The sequence below is a fragment of the Plectrocnemia conspersa genome, unplaced genomic scaffold (genome assembly GCF_051122295.1).
Source record: "Plectrocnemia conspersa isolate PC_06_02 unplaced genomic scaffold, ASM5112229v1 ptg000002l, whole genome shotgun sequence".
NCBI lineage: Eukaryota > Metazoa > Arthropoda > Insecta > Trichoptera > Polycentropodidae > Plectrocnemia > Plectrocnemia conspersa.
In genome coordinates, this window is record NW_028277166.1 from 4,964,363 (window position 1) to 4,988,370 (window position 24,008).

A 24,008-nucleotide genomic window follows, 5' to 3' on the forward strand; every position below is an offset into this window, starting at 1 on the left:
TTACTAAGATTTATTATGGGCCAAACTTGGCCGCACTCTGGTAGCACTGACGAACGGACACTCTTCTCGTGGCAGCTCTGTGCGGATTTGCACACCGGTTCGTGCCTCGCGCACTGTCCGCTCACACATTTAAGTTTTAACATGTAACTGTATAAATATTTATTAAAATACTACTACAGTGGTTCAATATGTGTTTAATTGCTACCCGTCGCCCAAATATATGTATGATTCCTCAAATTTTTTTAACGCTTCGTATCTTTAGCGAAGTAAATCCGCCACCGACTCTTACCAAGGATACATACTACGCCAAATAATGATTTATTTAATGGATTACAATGTAAACCGAACAACACTGTGTTACAAATTTTAAACGTTTTTGCCATTCTGTAATCATTATATAATTGCAAAAATGTTCAAAATGTTTAATGCAGTGTATTTTATTTCTATAGTTTAAAATATATCACACTTCAATATTTTTTAAATTTTTTTGGCAGTTCAACATTTGAAAAAAATAATTGATGTTTAATTGACTTGCAATGGTATAGATTTTAATCGTTCGAAGTAGGCTTCATTTTTTGTAAGTAAATATGATATATTTTTACAGAAAAATAAGTTTAGTGTAATATAAAATTATTATTTTATTTGAGCTATAGGTGTTTTAAAACTAAATTAAAGTCGCGTTATTGTTTTAACCTTTTCCTAACTGTGGCAAATAAATTCGTGCGCTACTGTGCTGTGTAGTCAACACGCATGCAAAGATTAGTGATTTAAAACTGGAATATTTACAATTATTGCTCTAATTATTCACAATTGAGGTCAACATATAATAATAAGTGAAATTTAATTAGTGAAAATAAAAAAAAACATTGGCTGAACAGCACAAACAGACAAATAGACAGATAGCTACTGGTCGGTGATTTATATTCCCTTTTGCTCGGTTGTGTGTTAAGTGACGAAAGTAAGTGAGAGAGTGTTCTCAAAGAGCGAGAGTGAGATGCTAAGCGTGTTTCAGAATATGTGACACCCATGTATACTGTGTAAATAAAGTGCGGAAGAACAGTTAAAATTGCAAGTCAGTATTTATTATATTTAAATAGATATTTAAATTATAAGAAGCAACGTGCCCTAGTTACACAACACAGTTATTAGAATAATCGTTACTTTGAGTTTTGATCGTTACATCAAAACGGCGCTAAGCTGTGCGTTTAGGCCAAGGCTGTCAGCCGCAGCCAGTGTTGTCTTTCACGAGGAAAAAGCAAAAAGCGTACGATGACGGAACTGCCTAAGGATGTGAAGGTTATGAACATCGCCACTCGGTTCGTGAGTCAACGCGAGCGATGCGTAGGCATGACTGACGCGGACCGCGCGTGGCGTCGCCAGTTCTTGCTCGACCAACAACTGGCGGCCAACGAGCCCAAATTCGTGCCCGAGCTGTGGAACGAGACGCATAATCCAATCAGGCGCTTCTATCGCGCCCCCCTCGACAAAACGTTCTCCATGCTGCAGCCGGTTTTGGTGAGCAATTACGTAATCTAACTAATTGTCGCTGGACCTCCCAACATTCAAATTGATTTACTATTATATTTTACATTTGTATTGTCTATTTTTACAGGGTGAAGCAACTCCGTATTGTAGATATTTCGCTGGGAAATTTTTTATCGCTCTTAGTGTTGTCTACGGTACATTCTACTACTTTAAATATCAAGGGAACGTAAGTATCAGTTCAAATTATATATGGAACAAAATTAAAAATAACCTTTATAAATTCCATCGATAGGATTGGACAAAGAAAGGTGGATGGAGGTTAACGAGAAACAAACCGTGTATTTTACCCGGCGAATCCAAAGAAAGATTAGTGATCAGAAATTCACCAGGTGAATACGCCAATAGAGGATTCAAAGATTCTGCAATCTAAGTATAGAAATATTAAACATCATTGCATTGTAGAAGTTTCAATTTGTATGTAAATAAATAAAATGTTATAATTATATGTATTTTCTTTGTATAAAGTTTTAAATATCAATCGCTCTAATCTAAAACTGTATAAAAATTTGTTATTATTGTGGATAAGTAAGTTTACATACATATATGCATAATATTTAGTACTGAAACGCAGTGGTGTGTTGAAAGCTTTTTAATCGTTTTATGAAGCGATAGTATTATTTATACATGTGGGTGTAAATAAAATTATTTTAATATATAATTAATATCATTTCTGACGTAGTCGCTTCAAGTGGACGTCCCGAACAATGTTCATCACCCAATATGTGCCACGAATTTCATCCAACTCAGTCTTGATTTTTTCGATGTTTTGCCTTTCAAATGAAGGTGTTTAATCACTACTCAAAACTCGTTTTTTCTATTGTTTGAGAATAACAAAAGTTGCAATCAATTATGTGGATGGTATTTTTAGAAACACTTGTATCGATACTACTAGCGCCATCCCCAAGATTTTCTAAGGACATTGACTTACCATCGTATTTAAGCTATTGTTGCCATTGTAAGTCGAAATAATTTTAGTTCTATTATTATTTCACGTATTAGGGAGGAGGAATCTGGCATGTTGTGACATGTGGGAGTGGGGGGAAATTAAAATTTCACGAAAACGCTGTTATTTTTTCTATTTGTCTCAAAACATAAATACAGGTTTGGCCATATTAATGGGGCACCCTAATAAATGAAAAATCGTGAAAATGTAAAGAAAAAACTGATCTAAGTTGTCTTGAGTGATTATTTTAGGCTTATTTTTAATATTTAGTAGGCCCACCCTTAGCTGCAGCTGCTTACAGCTGCAACCCTTTTGTCATACTGTCAACTAATGAGACAATTTTCTCCATTCCATTTGTAATTTTTCTGTGTTGGGCAACCTATACTTTTAAGTTTGCTCAAAATTTCTCTATATGATTTAGATCTGGTGACTGTGCAGGCCATTCTAAAAACGTGAAACTCTGACGCAAGCCAACACCTGCTTTTTCGCGAAGAATGGCACGGGCATTGGCTTGCAGGAATTGGATGGTAGCAGGGTCTGTGCTTGGAAATATTTTCCAGTAGGAATCCATTAAAGTGGATTCCAACATTGAAATATAAATGTCACTATTCACACTACCCTCACAAATGTACAAGTTTCCTACTCCTGCCGCTGCCAAGCAACGCTACCGCAATATATTTGACTTTGGGTACTACGCAATCTGCTAGATATTCTTCTCCAACTCTTCGACGCACGTATACTAGGGGTCGCAAAAACCTAAAAAAATGTAAAATTATTTAAGAAAATTATAGCCTTAAAAATTTTAGAAAAAATTAAGTTTTTAATATTTGTTTATATTAACCAATATTAGTTTAAAATTATCCTAAAGTTGGATTCATCAGATCAAATGACTTTCGCCTAATCTTCAGATGTGTCCAATCTCGGTGTTTTCTGGCCGTCAAAAGCTGGCTCACTCTAACCTTAAGAGTTTTATTTATTTCTGAAAGCCACGGCTTATGTCGGGCTTTACAACATCGGAGACCCACATCATTGAGCCTTATTCTCACCGTTTGCGAAAAAATGGATGGCTCTTCGCTTGCAGAAAATTAAGCAGCCAGCTTTGGAGACGTTTTTCGACGATTTTTAAGGGACCCGCCTATCAACGTTTGATCTTCTTTCGTTTTCTTCCAGTTTTTAGCTTTGATTTGTAAGAAGCACCATTTGTTGAACCGTTTCAAAGCACTTTGGACAGCGTGCCGTAAACAATTTATGTGCTTACTAATTTCCGATGTATTCAGTCCTTGCAAATGCAATAAAATTATTTTTTTGTCATTTTATTTTTAACAAATTTAAGGATTTTAATCAGTCTCGAAATGTAATACGGGGCTTGGCAGAAGGTGACAATCAAAAACAAGTCTAGAAGCTTCGTATTGCGTGCTGCTTTAAATTGCGAAATGCAGTGCAATAGAAACGATTGGCGGAACTTCAAGCCAAGATAATGGTGGACGTAATGATAGGAGATAAGGTAAAACAAACTTTTGACCGCGTGTCCCTCTCAAATAATACAGTTCGACGAATCATTGATATGTCTAATAATGTAAAAAATATGTTATTGTCTGATATTTCTCAAAGTCGTTATTATGCATTACGAGACGATGAGTCCACTTATATTGCAAATTTTGCAAATCTTATGGCGTTTGTTAGGTACGAAAAAAGATAAAAAATTCATGGCCATTTTTTATTTTGCCAGCCTTTACAGGACATACAACAGGAGAACATTTATGAATTTATGCAAAGGAACCAAATTTATTGGAATAGATGGAGCAATAAGTATGGTTGGAATTAATAAAGGACTCGGAAGTATAGCTAAATGTTATCCGTTGCGTGCGTCACTGCCGTTACCAGTACTAGGGCCATACGAGTCCAATCCTTATAGGCAGGCACCCAGCTTTTGACGGCCAGATGAGCGGAATCTTCACCCCCCCGTAGTGCTAAATATTTTAGTGGAGTTGAACTAGTATTTTTTCAGAAATACTATGTAACTCCAATGAAAGTCTCGGGAAGACTGTCGTCTCAACATAAACAATTTCATCCTTCTTATTGATTTTATTAAATGTTATTTATAATATTACTTTTATTATGAATGATTTTATTTATGTAATAAAAAAGAAAAAAAAAATTTTTGATTGTTATAAAAGTATATGCATTTTTTTAATGAAGGGTACTCGGTGTTACCAAAAGTATAGAAGGAGTAGACAGATGTGGAATGTTTAGGAAGCGCTGTTTTAAGAGATCAAAGAATAAATATAAAATTGAATGACGTTGAAATGAATATTTTTGTACGCTGGCAACCCTTTGTGCGGTAAAGCCAGCTGTCATTCGTTCGTTATAAATTTATTCAATGTCATTATGCAATTAAAGAAATTGTATTGAAAATGAACGATAAACATTTTAAACAATCGTGGCGTTTGATTGGAAAATGTATATTTTAAAATATTCAACCTATATTGACAGGTTAGAATCTGATATAATACACTAAAATGTGTTCGTCGATATTATTACAAATTTTGAGAAGAAATCCGTCTTATATTTGCTTATCGCGGTATAAGTGGTCATTCGATAGATATAAAAGCGATAAAAAGACAAGTGTCAGCAGCAGTACTATTTTAGTCCAAGATGGAACAGCAGTGCAGGAATTACCCGTTATAATAAGAAAAATAAAAAACGTGCTATTTCCATTGGAAAACAATGTAAATTCTGTCAGTTACACTTCTAAGTACACGACTAAGGAGAACGATATACATAAGTTGATAAATAGAGAGTTTAAGCGATGCGTGACTATAAAGGACGTATTCACTTTGCTTTGGAAATGTAGCATATTAACGCCAAACATAGCTTTAGGAGCGTTAGAGAGAATTTATGACATAACTGATATATTGCAGAATAACGAAAGCTTGTCGTTTGATCCTGATCCTGTAATAAATAATGATATATTAGACGAGTTGGTGGATATAATTATTCAAAACGAAGACGTTTATGGATTATTGAGAGCTTTATCGACAGTTTCTTTAAGAAGCGATCAATATTTGAATATCGTTTGCAATGAAATATTGGAGAGAGTCACCGATAATAAAATGACCATTAAGCAGATTTGCGATGTCGCGTCTTTCTTCGGCGTTAACAAGCATATTAAAAAATATGCTGAAAGCTTAGAGAGTCTGTGGATTGGTTTTATTCAACGAGAAAAAGAATTTGACGTCGATAGTGTGGTGAACAGTTTTAAGGTTTTGCACTACTTTCAAACTAGTCGGAAACCCGTTTATGGATTACTGGAAAAGAAGACAGTTTTGCTTTGGTGGCAGATGAGATCGGGCCATGTGATTGATTTATTAAACGATATGATAAAGTGCAAGATAAGTTCGAGTAAAATCTTCCCCGTTTTGGGACGATGGTTGAATACTAACATACACGCTATATCAGACGACGTTCTATTGCAAGTAGTGAATGGATTTTCAAAGCTCGGTTATTCGGATCAGCAGATCGAGAAGGCGATAGAGCGGTTTATCAAACTCAAGGTTTTAAAAGTCAACACTCCGGGTTTGATCGCAACTTTGATGAGCCACGTATTACAATTCAGAATCAGAAACATTACAATCCTAGACGGTTGTGTGGAATATTTTATTTCTAAAGGAAAAACGATCGACTCCATATTTTTAAAACCTTTATTATATCCGTTGGGCTATCTCAATTATCAACCTGTAAACGGTATAAAATTTTGGAAGCAAGTTGAAGAAGTGTTCGATGTGAATTTTTCAAAATTAAACTCTGAAGATATTATCGATATAATGCAGACTTGCGTATATTTACAAAAGTATCCGTTGAACTTCGTATCGAGAGTTTTCGATCGACCGTTTTTAGAAAAAATTAATAATTCTCAAGACAATCAGAGATTAAGATACAAATTGAAATGTTTAGATACGTCTCTGACGTTAGAATGCAAGGGTTATAAAGGTCCATTGCTTCCTAAAGACGCTTTGTGTAAATCTGTAGTGACGGACGGTCGAATCAGAAGATTGCTCAACATAATCAGAGACAGTTTTGAAGCGCTAGCCGGTGGACGGGAAAACATGTCCTCTTTTGTTCTTCTTCCTAATATATACTTAACGGAGCTTTATGTCGTCGACATCATGTTTCATCCCAAGGGTTTAAGGAGCAGTATGCTAAATTTGAACTTGTTGAAAGATCGCAATGTTAACGTTGCCGTTTTGATTCATACGCCCGATCAGTTGTGCGCCAATTGCGAGACGCTAATAGGACCTCAAGAGATGCGAATCAGACATTTGAGAATATTGGGACTGAAGGTGGCTACATTGAAGTTTGAAATTCTTAGTAGGCTACGTATGCATCGTATTGAATTGGAAAAATATGTTACTTCTAGATTGAGAGAAGCTCAAGATGGGATTTAACGAGTCAAATAATTGTTATGTATATGATTTGTACGGATTTTTAATTAAAGATTTAGTTATTTTGAATATTGTTTTTTTTTTATAATGATTAGATCATAACTGAATTCACCTTTTCCCATTTATGCAGAAAATGAAATGATAATTGTTTCAGTTTCGGTCTGAAAATATTTGGTAACAGTGTCTGAAGAGAGGCCTTCAGGTGGCAGTATAAAGGCACATCATTATATTAATGGTAAATACATATGCTTAAATCAGAGGTCATCATCCTGTTTTTTTTGGTTATTTAAAACTGTAAAGAGAAAAATTTATGAAACGGAAATTAACATTAAAAGAAAACTTGTAACTATTCTCCAAAACTCTGATTATAGAAGTGAGCTTACTATAACCAACCGCCTTTCAGTGTAAAAAAATGACACAATTTCATTTTTAAGGTCGTTGATAACAGCAAAATATCCCTACCATCTTGGTGGATATATTCTAGACAGGTCTTCTTTTACTAAGGATTTAGGTGTGACTTTCGAAGAACGTTGGAAATTTAATCAGCACATTGCAAAGACTCAGCAAATCATTAAAAATGCTCAGTTTTATCTTAAGGAATGCGCGCTACTTCAGGAATACTTTAGCATTGCGCACTCTTTATGATGTTCTAGTCCGCAGCATACTAGAAATAGCTATATTTTTTAGATTCAATGTTATGAATTGAAGCTGGAAAAAGTACAGCGTAAATTCCTTCGATATTTATACTTCAAGGAATACGGGTATTATCCGTCTTTGTTTCTCAGTGTTTTTATTTTGGGAACGCTGGGATACGTTTCTTTGTAAAGTCGTAGAAGTGTTTATATAATTAAACACTTCTGGAAATTTCTCGAAGGCATCGTAGACGATTCTTCGGTGCTCGAGTAGCTCCAAATGTGGGTTCTGGAAGGTAGTTATAGTTCTCCACTGTTCTTACCTGTAAAGTTTAGAATTGGAACACTTACCAACTCTTCTGTGGCAAAGGCCGTTCGTCTGCTCAATACCGTGCATATATTGACATTTTCTCATGCGCATATGTGGTTTTGGTTCAATTCGTGTGGTGATTTGTGTTTTTACTTATATGTGTATGTGTGGGTATATGAATTTGCATGTGTGCATACGTGTATATGTGTATATTTGTATGTATTATAAAATTGTAATATATTTTATACTTTTGGCAAGCGTGACGCAGTAGGTTAACCTGTCAGGTCACAATGGTCATAATTTTTATAAAATAATTGGAATATACAGAAAGGCTGAAATATTAAAGCTTTTTTGGTGACAGCCACAATTGCGACCTTAACTTTCTTTGCCATGTAAGCCATATGATCATATAAAAATGGTTCGGATTTTTCTTCTAGTTCTAAATGAACAAGATAGTTGCGTTATTTAGAGATCCAATTGTTGCCGTAAGATTTGAGGTTACAAGTTTAGTTAGTTCCTGTCTCTGGCTGTAAGGATAGGTTTTAAGCATTCGGTCGAAACGTTGATAAACAATTATTTTTCGTTTATGTCTGATATCGTCTTTTTAGCGGCTGCTTTTAGGTGTCTTTCTACGTTATTTTACATTTGAACACGTGGCAGGCCATATTCGTTTTTGCGCCGGATGGAATTTTTAGCGTCATATCGCTGGTCCATTATCTTCAAAATGAATTAGCAAATTTTTAAAAGGTTGATAAGTTTTTATGGTTATCTTAACATAATTTCAATTTAATTGCATCAATGTATGACTTTAAGGACCACAGGTTGTCAAATTCATTTCACTCTAAAGTGATGGATAAATATTTTTTGTATTTTATATAATGCGATCCACAACTAGCAAAATGCTTTCATAGACTATGTAATATAAACATATGTATTTGTGTCTCGTCACATTCTTAGAAGACATGGAAAAAATATTTTTTATATTAGAGCTGTCCCGCTTTAAATCCGATATATGTGTATTATGTATTATGTAAGTCAGGAGAATAGGAAAAAGTTTTATCAAAGCAATTCTTCTGTCTATTTTTTTTCGCTTTCTTAACCGATCATCTCTTGCAGGTGTACTACAACCGATTATTTGCGTAAAACATGCAACTATGGTTAATGAAGTTTCGTTAATTTTATTGTCTGTACATGAAATGGTTTTCTCAAATGTAATTGTTGTCTTATTTTAATATGTCCTACAACAAACACCCGTTTTTAAAAGCATTAATTGCGCCGCAAAGAAAATTTGAGCGTCATATCATAGTGGAAAAATTAAAAAAAGGTTCTTATCATACCTTTACAAAAAGACATTTGGTTCTTATCCGACATTTGGTTATATCCCAGCGCCTTTCTTTTAGGAGCGTTGTAATACGATTCGCAGAAAGTTGTATGTCGCTAAGCATTTCTTCAAATTACTGAAAGGCGCTGTCGACAATACAGCTATTCTCGAGGAATTCCAGTTTTGGGTTCCGGAAAATCTTCGAGAATCACAATCGCATCCTCTTTTGATGTCCGTTGGGGACTAGAACGTCCGCACTTTCCGACTCGCCAATGGCTGTGGCCATCCGGCTTCTTAATACGCTGGCATTACACATTGACCTGTTTAATGTTAGCTATGAGGAGCTGGTCCAAATCGTATCATTTAATTTTGATATCATATGATTTTTTGTTTCGTTTTATTATTTTTGGGTATATTTCTAATTATGTATATTAGATAATACAATTATTGTTTTCGACCATCGTACGCATTGGGGGTAACCTGTTAGGTCACGATGGTCTTAATTTAATCTAAATAAATATCGCAAGTCCATTGTGCTTAAAATTACTTTTTTTGGGTAGGTACTTTTCAATGCAGTTGCTATCGTGGGTAAAAATAACTACCACAGCGAATTTCTCGTCGCATCTTTCACAGATCTATTTAGGTTGATTTCTTAACTAATACTCTTTTTTATTGCATTATTACATTAAGGCAAAATTGTAAAGTTTCTAAGGTTGTACAAAATTTATTTAATGTTTGTTTTTTAGCGAGTCTGTGAATTTATGGAAAAAAAAAATCAAAGACACGTATTATATATTTTATTTATATATTTTATAACTCATCTTAACATTCATATAGTTATACTTTTTAAAATTTGTAATTAGAAACATTCAATACTAGAAATCTATGCAAGTCATTTCCTTAAAACTAAAATAAAATCTCATATATTAAATTTCAAACTAATCGTCTACAATTCAAAGAGAATGTATTGACTGTGTTCATAACATGCAACGATACTTACATGTGTATATGTCTCACACAATATGTTAAATTGCTGACTTTTCATACTTTTCATGGTTACGTTTCAACTTTAGCAATCTTTCATATTATATGTAGCATATCTTACACATACAAACACATATGAATTATATTTATATAATTGCATATTATAACACAATACGTGAAATTTATACTAATCGCTGAATCACAGCCTAAACTAAGGTAACAATGTCGCCTCAAATATATATATTTAATAATAAATATATTTATATATATATATATTATGAAAACATAAAAAATAAAACAAAGATACAATTTTATTAAACTATTATTAAAAAGTTGGTGCATTATTACAATTCTTAAGTGTTTCCTAACACAAATATTATGATTTCATTTCTACTAGATGAAGTTTTGTGAAGTCATAAATCATTATTATAAACATAACTCTTTGGCACCGTATCGTAAACAAGATGATAGTAAACAAATCAATTAAAAATTCATACAATGTTTCAATAATATAAAAAATAAATAATTACGCCGATTTTCGATTAACGTTATCAAATACTCATATTTGGTATGTAATGCTTTGGAATTGTGTGTTCTAAAAAATAGTACAACAAACAATAATTAAAAATTCATATAAAAATAGTTACAATTATAATTTGACGATAACGTAGCCATTAAATTAGTTAATATCCGAATAATTTTATTATAATTTATCTAATTATACATATTTTTTTTTGGTTTTAGCTCAATTGAGTGGTTATAATATTTTGTGATTGTAAACTGAAAGCTTGGAAAAATAATCGGAAGACAACATGGTGAAATAAGAAAAAAATCTACGTGATACATTGAGATACAAAAATAGAAAAATTATAACTATTTTTTTAGATTAACTTGCATATGAAAAAAATGATTTTTTAATACATAGAATATTTTGATTGTTGCAGTGATTAATTTGTTCATCTAATTTGTGACTTTTTTTTAAATTTAATATGAAAAGGGGGCTCAAATATTATATATTTAAATTTTTAACATATTTGGAATGTTTAAAAAATAAAATACAGAAGCGTTTACCTATACAAATCTCACACTCCAAGAGCAATCTCATCTCAATTTCCATCAATTCAGTCAAACTCGTTTGTACAACTTGACCTAACTTTACAAATTTGCATTCCTATAATTACGTAATTACTGTGAAATCATACAACGTTTAATAAAGTCCTAATTTCAATTAAAAATATATAGATATTTTAATACATCAGATCTTATTTAAAATAAAATCATAAACATGTACGTATATATTATAAATATAATATACAATAAGAGTAATTTTATTATATAATATGAAGAAGAGTGTCACGTTTTACACTTTTTTAAAAAGTAATTACAGGTACATATAAAAATGTAAGGCCTAGACGAATCAAACAAGTATTCTAAACGATAAAGAATACCAATCTTTGAACGCTTGATGTTAAAATTTAGATTTTTTAATCTTCACTCCTATACGTATGGTCATTTGAGAGCAAATTCTTTGAATTTGCTCCTTTTTCTAATATAAAGAACACTTTACCACAAATTTCATTTGATTTGTCCGTTGCTCACCGAAAATTCATACATACAAAATAAACTGTTTTTATAGCACAAGTCAAACTTTGGCTCATTCCATATAAGTTAATAAACAATTTACCAATAACAGAATGACGTTCATAACGCCATGTAAATATAATAAACATATATAGTAGAAAATCATATTTTCATCAATGTAATTTCTGAACCACACACGAGACCAGTAATTAAGCAATTCCATATTTTTATAGGGGGACATTTTTAATGGTCTCGGTATGATTCTGTATCTTTAGATAATTACTTTGTAATCAAATTCAACGCTAAATTAATGCAGCAGTATTAATAATGATACACACAACTTTTGCTCCCCCTTAAATAATTTTAAATATTTTTAAAAAATATTTTCTCAAACAATGAAGCTCGTTTTTAACGTGAACAACGTTTAGGTACGCATTTTTTGTATTTGTATGTTTATTTAACTTTGACACAGTTTAAAACCTTATCAATAGACGCATTACAGCCTCTTTTTGTTTGTTTATTATATTTTTTCACACAGATAAGAGAAACAGTTACAGATCAGATTAATATGAAGTACAATGATACGGGCGAAATTGTCACTTTCGCAAATTGAGCATCGTACGATTGTTATTTGATATTTAACAGTATATCTTATTTAATATTATGTGTATATGTTTATAATATATATATATATTTATTTCAATTTGTATTAATTATATAATATATAGTTTTGACACATAGAGACTAAATACGCATAGAGTGAGGTTGAATAGTGATCTTTTTCATTGAATTTACTTAATCGTTAAATTTATCTACATTCTATATTTATCACACATTCTAGCTATATTTTTCATGTTTGACATTAATTTAATAATTTAAAATTACACATGTATATTCGTAAACGTTTTTTTTTAATATTTCACTGTGGTTATTATAACCACAACAATATTATTTTACATAGAACAAGTTATCTTTGAACATAACATAAAGATAACTTGCTTAAAAACAATCGCACATTAACACACGCAACACGATTAGTAAATAATCATTCTAAGATCTCATAGTTAATTTAGGTATTATCATGATTATATCGTATAATACGCTTTATAATCATTTGGCACAGAATTGAGACTAATATTATTTATTCATGCGTATGTCAATGTGTGATTCGTCATATAATAATATTATTATAAATATTTTTTAATTTAATATCCTGAATGCGATTGCGAATTATAGTGCTTTTATATATTAAATCGATTAATACAATTAATATAAACGTGGCAAACTTTAATCTAGTCGAAGTTTATGTATCATATACATATTTTATAATTTATTTATAATTTTTAATACGATAGGCAAACAAATAATATTTAATAACAAACTTGAATATGAACTTGAACACATACGGTTAAATTAATTGTGCATAAAAAATATTGTTTCTATAAAACACGAGATTCTTTCAAAATTTAATATGAAAAGATAACAAAAATATTCCAGAAGGACAATCACGATTAAAAAAAGCTTAAGCACAATATCTTCTACCATACATATTATTTAGTTTATTAAGATACAGTTATAAGTTTTCTATTATTGCAATCACCTTTATGTTCGTGTAAATATAATATATATAATATATATTTTATAATATAATATATAAGGCTACGTTTAAAAAATAAAATCAACATATTAAAAAGCCATAAATATATATATATTGAAAAGTTAAATACGCCTTATAGACTATTGTTATAATATATTTTTTTCATATACGTAATTATTATCGAATAAAAATGTACTATATTGCAAAATCACTAAACATCACTTTATCTAATTGAAATGTCAGAAAGAAGGCTTCACACCCATTAGAATCATAAGACTTCATTTTTAACGATAGTTCAGATTTTCACATACATAAACGACGGCTTACTCGCTCGGAAGAGATTTACTATATAAATTCTCTTGATGCACACAGGAACATTTCTATTTTTAATAATTTCCATTCCTACACACATCAAAAAATAATTTTGTCGAAGATAGACTAAAAAAAACAAACAATTTGATCATCGGTGTGTGTAATCACTATATTTCTACGGCGTTCATGCGTAACGTATCACTCCAAAGACGGAAATACTTTTTTTTCAGTCTTTTAAGATTTTTGATAGACAGCTATCCAACAGATGAGGTCATCGTTTATTGATAGAAATTTATTAATCAATATGCAAAGAGCAACAAACATAAGAGCTGAAGGTGTACACTGTGTACTGATTCAAGAATAAATGGTTATGACTTCTCGGCCGCCTCCCCTCACCATCAGTACCCTCTCGAGACCTTCGGTGAGTACTTCTAAAAATTCCATGTCTGAAAGCATAAAATAATTGTAAAAATTAAAAGTTCGCTTCTTATGTTACCGAGTTATACTTACAGTTTGATTCCCTTTCCATCTTTGTGTCTCTCGGAGGTCCGGGTAAGTTCAAAATGACAAGTTGAGCGTCGTGAGATTTGTTAACTATAACTTCGTTGAGTTTGACGGCAGTGTGCATTCGTCGCACGTTTCCTTCATCCCTGTAAAATTATATTTTGTAATAAATATTTAGTACAAAAAGATTTTTATTTATCTTATTTTGTAAATAGTTAATGCTATAAAAATATCTGTTTTCCCATAAATAAATGTTAAATTAGTCCAGCGATCCTTTTCTTCCGAGCGAAAGGATAAAAATATGCCATTAACATGAACTTGAGTTCTAAGGCAGACAGACTTGGCTCTGTAGTTGTATCGGGGCGCTACGCAGACCCCCCTACCTGGGAAGTCGCGAGCGACAGTGTCGCGAAGCTACCGATGTACTGCTGCATAACTAACCTTAACCTAAGACGAATTAACGCGATGAACAAGCAAAATGTGTCAAAATAGCATAAATTTAAAATGGCGTTCATTATAAAAAAATGTTGATTTGTATAAAACAATGTCTTGACTATCCAGCTATGCAATTATTTGTAAAAGCGTAATAAAAATTATTTTCAACTTGCAGAACAAGTTTATTCGTTACGCCGATTAAAATCCAAATTAAATTTACAGTCAAAGGTCAGTAAAATGTGCTTTAACAGGTACCCAAATTTTGTGCATCTCCACTTGTTTCAAAAAAGCACTCACTTATTTATTGTAAATTTCTATTGAAACATAACAGGCGTAAGCCCAATGAGTTACACTGGGGTAAACATAAGCAAAAACTATTAAATAAGCAGTGAGGCATCAGAATAAAATTAAAGTCTGTAAATAAGTGACATTTTAATAATTATAAAATATTATTATAGCTTACAATCAAATAATGTAATTTTAATTATTTATCAGGATATGTCGACACAAAGGTTTAAATGAGATTCAAACATGATTCTTTCAAGTATTGTTTACCGACTTCTAAATCAGCGCATTGAATTGGGATTCGAGAGTAGGAAAGAACTAAGAACTTCATCTATATTAAAAAAAGTATATAAGCATAAAATTTAGAATAAATTTCTATCAGGATCTTACACAAGTCAAAATTTGATTTTATTAGTATTTCGATTCTGATTAAAAATACAAGAAAGTTCAAGCGGAGTTACGTCCAGTATCGACCGAGACTTAAAAGACCGAAGAAACAGCTGTTTTACACCTCAACCCTAATTTAGTTATTCTGTCAGAAATCCAGATTTTAACCCTATTAAGATAGGGTTAAAATCTGGATTTCTTCTAAGGAAGACGATTAAATTATTTGATAGGTAGCCAAGGTACGAGAACAATCTATAGCGCAAATCAAACGCGATTTAAAAAATACTTTTATAATTTATAATATCAATAACTTTGTAATCTCATTATATTTATGTACTAATACAAATAATAGCTTATATAAACAATGTAAGCACCGCTTCCATATTCTTTTTATCAATTTTTAAATGTGCTGTGTCCAAGCCTTCCAATTTTTTTTAATGTTTGAGTATCAAACACACTATCGTGACAATTTATTTTAATATTTAACATGATTTATTACAATTATTTTTAAATAAATGTAATATAATAATCGTTTTTGGAAAAAAACATTTTTATATTATTTATACGAACGAATAAAAGTTATAGTAACCCATAAAATAAACTTTATACATGAGAGGGTTTATTGCGTAACGAGCGGACCAAAGTACCTTTCTCGAAGGTTTCACTCGATTTTGACATTTTTATGAATAATTTTATAAGCATGGTAAAAAAAGATGATTTAAATAGTCATCCTTATATTATAATAATTATTATTTATTATCAAAGTTGTGGCGGATAATTTGAGTGAATATTTTCATATTAAAAATAATATTTACGAGCAATCTATTTTATTATAATATTTCAGAATAAATTAATCTATAAAAGTAAATTAAAATATTAAAAATAAGATTCGTAACAATAAATTTTGCTCGCAAGTATCAGTTGATTTTATAGAACAATTGCATACATTTCGGAAGGCTTGAAACATTCTGCTGTATCGAAATATTATTAGAATAGTAAACAAAAATTAATAAAAATACTTACGGTGTAATGCTGACTGACTTCTTGGTCTTGTCTAACTTCGTCTCGGATGCTTTGTCTCCTCTGTCCTCTTTCTCATTGGCCTCGGCCTCCTTTGCGCATTCTTTCCCATAGCTTTCCCGTCGTTTCTCGGCTTCGCTCTGAGATGTATCATCATCGGGGGAAGAATCCCACATTGAATCGATTATGTGCAATAAACTACGGCGAAATTCTCCGCCCTTGATTCGTTAGAGAAAGTTGTGCGTTCGTGCGAGCCAAAAGGGCATCCAAACATTTTCGTTATTTTCGTTAGTGACCATCCAAACATTGCACATGATCGATTCAACATTACCGCTCGATGTCATATATTAGGTATTTAGTTGTTGTTTGTTTATGCTTAATTTACTTCACTAACGTACAACTAAGACTTAGCCTTTATTAGGGGATAAGAGGTCATTTTTGGATCTGTGACACTAAGAGTGAGTGGTGATAAAGCAAACTAAGATAATCAAGTTTATCTTATAAACCATAAAATATATCACAAGATTGGAATATAAAAACAATAAAGACTATAAACAAATTACGCCCACACCTTCTTATATTCCGTCAACTGCCATACCATACAAATTAAACTGTAAAATTTTTTCAGCTGGATGACGAAATATTAAATTATTGGAAATTCAACCGAAATCTAATAATGACTCAAGTAATTTTTAAAGGAATTCTTATTATGAATTGAATATACAAATCGAGAAATGACCTCAAAACTTTTAGGCAAAATAATGCATGCCATAGAATAAACCACGTGCAATGTTTGTTTTTAATGTTAAATATAATATGTATTTATTTTTGATTCATGTTTAAAACGTGTAATATGTAAACTCAGTTAAAAAAAAGAAAAACTTTAACAAAAATATTTTTGAACGAACGAGACACTTTGGTGACCACATTTAATGAATGAATTCAGCGGCGGCTCGTGTGAGATGCTGCATAGTTATTTTCCTTAGGAAGTCAAATTATTTTTAAAATACTATCGATATTTTTAAAAGAATATCTATGCAATGTCGTTTACGAACCACTGAATGATTTGTTAGTCTTATAAAATAATTATTTTGCATAAATTTATATACATGCAATGTGGGTGTATAATACATTTAAACTTAATTATTAGGTTTATTGTAGAATTTTATGGTATGATATTATATAAATATTTTTTCTTTAATACACATATATATTAAGCGATTGGAAATTCTAGTAAAACAAATTAAACTGTACAACACGATTTTTTACACAAAATTAAGATTTATATATCAATTTATTTTTTTCCCTTTTATAGTCTCTTTTTTTATAGATATATGGTATATTTTTTATTTGGCAATATTTGAAACTTTGACAAAGTATATGATTATAAAATACTTCTAATACATATTAAACTCATTTAAGTTTCAGTTTCAAGATTATAATTAGGATTTTTTAAGTCTTAACTTTTTGCTAAAAGTATTCGTTATTTTATATTAAAACTTCGATAAAAGATTTGTAATACATATTAAACTCAAGGTTAAGTTCTTAACTAAATGTTATAATTATGATTTTTTTAGGTACGGTGAAAAATGTGTATTTTTCTAATTTTTATTTACCAATTTGTTTTTGTTTATTTTAATTATTTATAATTAAAATTTAAAAAAAAAAGAAATATATATATATATATATATATATAGATAAGTTCTTAATTAGAATTTTTTTGAATAGAAAAAGTATTTTTGTTTTATAAATCTTGTTACTAAAATATGCTTATTATTTTTTTCTTGTTATTTATATATTTTGTCAATTTTTTTCTTAACATTTTGCCTAAAATATATGTTATTTAAAATATAACTTTATCAAAATAATTTTCGTTAATATTTATTTCATTTTAAGTTTAATTCTGTAAAAATGAAATTTTCTATAAAAATGGCTTACAAAACTATACTTAATATATTATCCATTAATTTATTTTTTCAGTCCACTCTGTGCTGTTGACGAGAGCGGTCGCATTCGCGCTTCGCTCCGTTATCGTACGAAGGACACCCCCGCTACCGTTCTGCAACGATAGACACGCCCACTGCAATTAGCTACAAAGACAGCGCCATGAAGAAGGCGCAGACGCGCAAGCGTTCTCTTGGAACGTTGAAGGCGTACCTAAACGCCTCACAATCAACTTCAGGCCTGCCAGACCACGAGTGGCAGGTACCCAAAAAGACATCGAAAGTTTCCCAGGATGCTAAGATGCCTCCGACCACGAGCCAAAACAGGTATGAAAAGCTTCCCGAAGTGATCGAAAGGAAGCAGCAGAGGATACCGCCTGTGATCGTAGAGATCACGGGAACACACCTCCAGACGATCGACTTAATTAAGTCGATCACAAAAACATCGAACTTCTCGTTGCGATACACGGGAAGTGGCAATGTGTCAGTACTTTGCGCGTCGTTTGAAGCACGCGCGTTGTTAATGGATGGACTGAAGGGCCAACGCGCCTTTCACACATTCACCGCTGACGACGATAAAACAGTGAAATCCGTGCTGAGAGGGCTCCCAGAGGTCCCCACCGAAGACATTGCCGCTGATCTCGAACGTCAAGGACTTAGCGTCGTCAAGGTGACGGCAATGAAGACCAAGACCGAGAAACAAGGAGACTCCAGGCTCTACCTTGTCCAGTTTCCGGCTAATACAACAACGAGCACTATAAGAAGCATCCGGTACGTTTGCTTCAAAAGTACAAGCGTAATAAGTTGCATTTAACGCAATGTTTCAGGTGTCAACAATTCGGCCACGCTGCAAGAAATTGTCAACGAGCTCCCAGGTGCGTCAAATGCCCCGGAAACCACGCCACGAACGAGTGCTCTAAGAAGGACCGAGAAGCACCCGCCATCTGCACTGGTTGTGGAGGAGACCATCCGGCCAATTTTAAGGACTGCCCTCGTAGGTTAGAATACCTACAGAAAACTCAGAAGAGACAACAGAGACCGACTCCCACTGTTCGCTCGTCGCAGCCGAACAACATATTCAACCTCGAGCAAGCGCAATTTCCTGCACTGAAACCAACGAAACCAGCGTTGGTAAAAACCTCAACCACCCCAGCAGTGATCTCATCAGCCACTTCATGGAACGCCCAGGTTGGCGCCGCACCAGCACCAATAAACAAGGCGCCACAACGTCCCCAAACCAGGCAGCCTGAGGAGCCCCTCTCAGACACAATGCCAACTTCAGAGCTACGCAGGATGTTGCTCGTCCTTCAAGAAATCAGGACCAAGGCTGGAAAGTGTGCCAGCAAAATGGAGATCGCCTTGATGATGGTCGAATATCTCGATGTGCTCTTCTAAGGTGGGGCTCAACGTTTTGACGTGGAATTCACGCGGATTCCGAAATAAAACTGGAGAACTGGAACTGCTGATCAGTGAGTACAAAATTGATATTGTCGTAATCACCGAATCTTACCTCAAACCACACGTCAACGTTTTTATACCGAACTTTGTCTGCCTCCGGAGGGACCGTCTCTCAAGGCCAGGCGGAGGGGTCGCGATATTTGTAAAAAAATCAATTAAACACGCGCGCATTACAACAAACACGACTAATCTTGAAACTGTCGCGATACAAATTAAACACGATAATAAATTAATAATAATTGTCGCGGGGTATAATTCTCCCGGTGACAGGTTGCTTCGAGGTGACCTTGATGATGTGTTTCGTCTTGGAGAATCCGTGATATTAACTGGAGACTTTAACGCGAGACACATGCATTGGGATTGCCCCGGTGCGAATCGATCCGGTAAATTAATCTTTGATTATTTACACGATACGGACACTACTGTAAATTTTCCGAAATCCCCAACGCATTATCCTACCAACCACACGACTCCGTCAATTCTGGACATAACGTTGGTCAAGGGTAATTCCCGGATTTCAAACATGCACTGCATCCAGGCTCTGTCCTCGGACCACCTTCCAGTATTCTTTACGTTGGACGGTGAGGTCGAGATGGTGTCTGAGGTCGTTTTCAATTATGCAAAGGCTGGAAGCGATTCAGAAGCATAGTAGAGTCTCGGGTATTGATTAAACGACAGAATTATACCTCAAATGACACTAAAACTATTGACGATGATATTCATTACTTAACATCCGTGATCGAGCAGGCCAAAATATCATCAATTCCGTCGCGTAAAAATATTTGGAATAACATAGAACTCACCCCAGAAATAATTAAACGTATTAAAATTAAAAATAATATGAGAAAGCAATGGCACAAAAATAAATCGCCCCAACTTAAAACTCTAATTAACAAACTAACTGATGAAATTCGCGTTCAAATTCAAAACATCAAAAACGCTTCGTGGTCGCGTAAACTAAAAGCTTTGAAACCGGGAGATAATTCCTTATGGAGAATGACGAAATCGCTTAAAAATAAAAACTCAAATATACCACCTTTAAAAACCGGAAACAACGTAGCTAACACGACTCAGGAGAAGGTCGAGATTTTAGCTGAGACATTTTCTACATCTTATCAACTTACGCAAAATTACATTGACCAAAAAACCCAAAATAAAGTAGACCGGGCAATTAAAGATATTAGTAAAACTCCAATAGATAAAAAATCCATTAACCAAGTCGGCATATCAGAAATTCTTAGTATTGTTAAACGATTATCAAATAGAAAGGCTCCAGGTATAGATAAATTAGAGAATATATTGATTAAAAACCTTCCTTTTGTTTGCTTTAAGTACTTAAATAACATTTTTAATTCATGCTTATCTTTTGGATATTTCCCAATAATCTGGAAAACGGCAAAAATTCATCCGATAAAAAAACCTGGCAAAGCAGATAACATACCAATTAACTACCGCCCGATAAGTTTACTTCCCTCATTTAGCAAATTATTTGAAAAAATTATATTATCTCGATTAAAGGAATCTCTTAATAGCAAACTCATTAATGAGCAATTTGGTTTCCGCGAAAATCACTCGACTACGCATCAACTTAATAGATTAACAGAGCACATATCTGCCGATTTTAATATGAAAAAAAGTTCTGGTCTTTTATTATTAGATATGGAAAAGGCTTTTGATACAGTATGGCATGATGGATTAATGTATAAACTTTTAAAATATGAAACTCCCTATTACATTATTCACATGTTACGGTCTTACCTGAATAATCGAAGCTATGTTGTTTCGCTAAATAATACATTTTCGACACCGCGTAAAATACCAGCTGGTGTTCCTCAAGGAAGTATACTTGGCCCGTTTCTCTTCATTCTATATACTAATGATATTCCAATGTTAAAAAATACTAAACTCTCAATGTACGCTGACGACACTGCAATCCTTACTAGTTCTTATGGTCTTAAACCTATTGCAGTTAAACTTCAAAAATCCCTTGAAAACAAATATTTTATGAAATGGAGAATTAAAATTAATCAAGACAAAACAGAAGCAATAATATTCACTAAACGTAGACAACCCTTGCCTGCACCCATTAAAAGTGAACAAGGGCATAACATTGAATGGAGAGCGAGCGTTAAATATCTGGGTATACACCTGGACTCCAGACTAAAATTCAATAAACATATAACTGAACTCCGGTCGAAAGGGCTCGGTGCCATTGCGGCTCTAAAATCAATATTTAATAGAAAAAGTGCGCTTACAATAAAAAATAAAATTCTAGTCTATAGACAATTAATCAGACCTGTTTTAACTTACGCTTGTTCAGTGTGGAGTAACGCGAGTAATAGTAATTTTAATAAACTTCAAGTAATTCAAAATAAAGCCATAAAAATAATTTATAATACACCGTTTTATACTAACCTTAAAAAACTCCACACCAAACATTTAATTCCTACCATTAAAGAATACTGTTATTATCAAACCGAAAAATACTATAAAAAAATCTCGCGAGACCACGCAAACCCACTAATTTCAAGAATCGGTGATTACGACAAAGCAAAACTTAAATTTAAATACAAACATAAAATGCCTAAGCACATATTGCTTTGATGCAGTTAAGCTCATCACAGTGTCATCAGTTTCAGGTCTACAGGGCTAGGTTTATTTACCTTTGTATGTGTTTTATTTTGTATATTATGTATTTTGTATAATTTGTTTTTCTCATCTGCTTCATTCTTTTCCAAAAATTTTTTTTTTTTTTTTTTTGGATTTTTTTTTAAATTTGTAAAAGGTTTTATGTATTTTTCCTTTAATTTAGTATATTCTCGTATAATTTATTATTCTTTTTATGTTATTGTATAACTTAACAATTTGTAAACAATGTAAATGGTTATGAACCAGTATTGTGCATTTAATATATCTGTATGCTATTTTACCTATGTCTATTTAAGAAATAAACTTTTATAAAAAAAAAAAAAAAAATTAATTTATTTTTGTTTATTGTTGTAATATATAATACAAAAATATACAAAACGCAAAAAAATAATATTTATTTGGACTAGTATATATTATAATTAGAGAATTAAAAATAGAAAATGTAAAATTTTCTCTAAAAATTGATAGCAAAAAATGCTTAGTATTTTTTTGGAAATGACTACCAAAAAAGGCTCACTGTTTTTTGCAATTGATTTTTGCATATTTTATTTTGTGTTAAGAAAAAAAAGGCAATACTAAATTTTTACTTAATTAATTTTACTGAAATTTTTAAGATACAATTATGGATTTTTATACTATCAAACGTAAATATAGCAATAAACATGCTTTTTCATTTTTTTGTTTTTATTTCTAAGATTATTGTTAAATTGTCTTAACTTTTTATCAAAAATAATCTTCATTCAAAATTAAAATTTTGTTATAATTCTTTTAATATTTCACTCATTTAGGTCTATAATTATGAGTTTTTGTTTTTGGTTATAATTGTAGTATCATTTTTAAGTCTTTTTGCTAAAATTAATACTTTAACAGAATACTTTTAATATATATTTAAGGTTTAGTTTTGCACTTTAGATTATAATTATGTATTTTAAAGGTAGCAGTATATAATTTTTTTTATAAAATTGCTACCAAAATATTCTTAGTAAATTTTCCACTGATTTCTTTTTGTTAATTGTAGCAATGTAAAGTAAAAAATAGTAAAAAAAACTCGAGTTTAATTTCAATTTGGGTTATAATTATGTATGTTTAAAATAAAAAAAGGATATTTTAGAAAAATTCCTACCAAAAAATTGCGAGCTACTTTTTGATTATTTTAGTAATGTATTGTAAAATAAATTAGATAAAATTCTAAAATATAATTTTTATTTGGACTGTAAATTATACATATAAATTGTTTTTTAAGATTATAAAATTATATTTTTTCCTTTTCCTTGATTGCTTTATTAAAATATGTATATTGTCAATTCTTTTTAAAAATTTTTGCTAAAAAAATTCGTTAAAAAAAATTGAAGTCTGGTCCCAAAAATGCTAAGTAGTTCATTTTTTCTTTTTGGTAATTGTAGTAATGTATTAAACATATATATATATATATATATTTAATTATAATTTAGAATTGGATTTAAAATATTGTGGTTTAAAAAGAAAAATCGAAATTTTATAAAATAATTGCTATCAAAATATGATTAAAATTTTTCTCCCAGATTTTTTTCATTCCTTTATTTTTATATAATGTAAATTTTTTCCCCAAATTTTCATAAAAAACGTAATTAAAAATTGAAACTTGGACAAAATACTTCTAATATACATATGTTTTACTCAT

General features: G+C 31.7%; 4 protein-coding genes across 13 annotated transcripts in view; 3 read left to right on the forward strand and 1 right to left on the reverse strand.

Annotated features, from left to right (window-relative positions):
* The first annotated feature begins 1,207 nt into the window (after window positions 1-1,207).
* ND-B17 (NADH dehydrogenase (ubiquinone) B17 subunit) lies at window positions 1,208-1,988 on the forward strand. Its single transcript, XM_088205706.1, has 3 exons — window positions 1,208-1,515; window positions 1,613-1,711; window positions 1,778-1,988. The coding sequence occupies exons 1-3, from the start codon at window positions 1,270-1,272 to the stop codon at window positions 1,913-1,915; spliced, it is 483 nt and encodes a 160-aa protein (XP_088061832.1). The 5' UTR covers window positions 1,208-1,269; the 3' UTR covers window positions 1,916-1,988.
* A 2,818-nt stretch (window positions 1,989-4,806) lies between these two features.
* LOC148237425 (FAST kinase domain-containing protein 3, mitochondrial-like) lies at window positions 4,807-6,999 on the forward strand. The gene has a single exon (XM_088205761.1). The coding sequence runs from the start codon at window positions 5,008-5,010 to the stop codon at window positions 6,931-6,933; it is 1,926 nt and encodes a 641-aa protein (XP_088061887.1). The 5' UTR covers window positions 4,807-5,007; the 3' UTR covers window positions 6,934-6,999.
* Window positions 7,000-13,777: 6,778 nt separating this feature from the next.
* The window catches only part of kcc (solute carrier family 12 member kcc), a 392,353-nt gene continuing 382,122 nt past the window's right edge, over window positions 13,778-24,008 (reverse strand). For 5 of the 10 annotated variants that reach the window (XM_088205011.1, XM_088205009.1, XM_088205010.1 and 2 more), the window contains 3 exons: window positions 16,302-16,438; window positions 14,178-14,317; window positions 13,778-14,113 (listed from right to left, as the gene is read on the reverse strand). In XM_088205011.1, the coding sequence (XP_088061137.1) occupies window positions 14,022-14,113; window positions 14,178-14,317; window positions 16,302-16,438 (369 nt within the window). In that variant the 3' untranslated portion in view covers window positions 13,778-14,021. Of the gene's footprint in view, window positions 14,114-14,177; window positions 14,318-16,301; window positions 16,517-24,008 lie in introns of all 10 variants that reach the window. The other 5 variants (XM_088205007.1, XM_088205004.1, XM_088205005.1 and 2 more) reach the window with 1 other exon arrangement.
* LOC148237427 (uncharacterized) lies at window positions 18,274-19,778 on the forward strand. Its single transcript, XM_088205014.1, has 2 exons — window positions 18,274-19,012; window positions 19,069-19,778. Exons 1-2 carry the CDS (start codon window positions 18,405-18,407, stop codon window positions 19,634-19,636), a joined length of 1,176 nt encoding a protein of 391 aa, XP_088061140.1. The 5' UTR covers window positions 18,274-18,404; the 3' UTR covers window positions 19,637-19,778.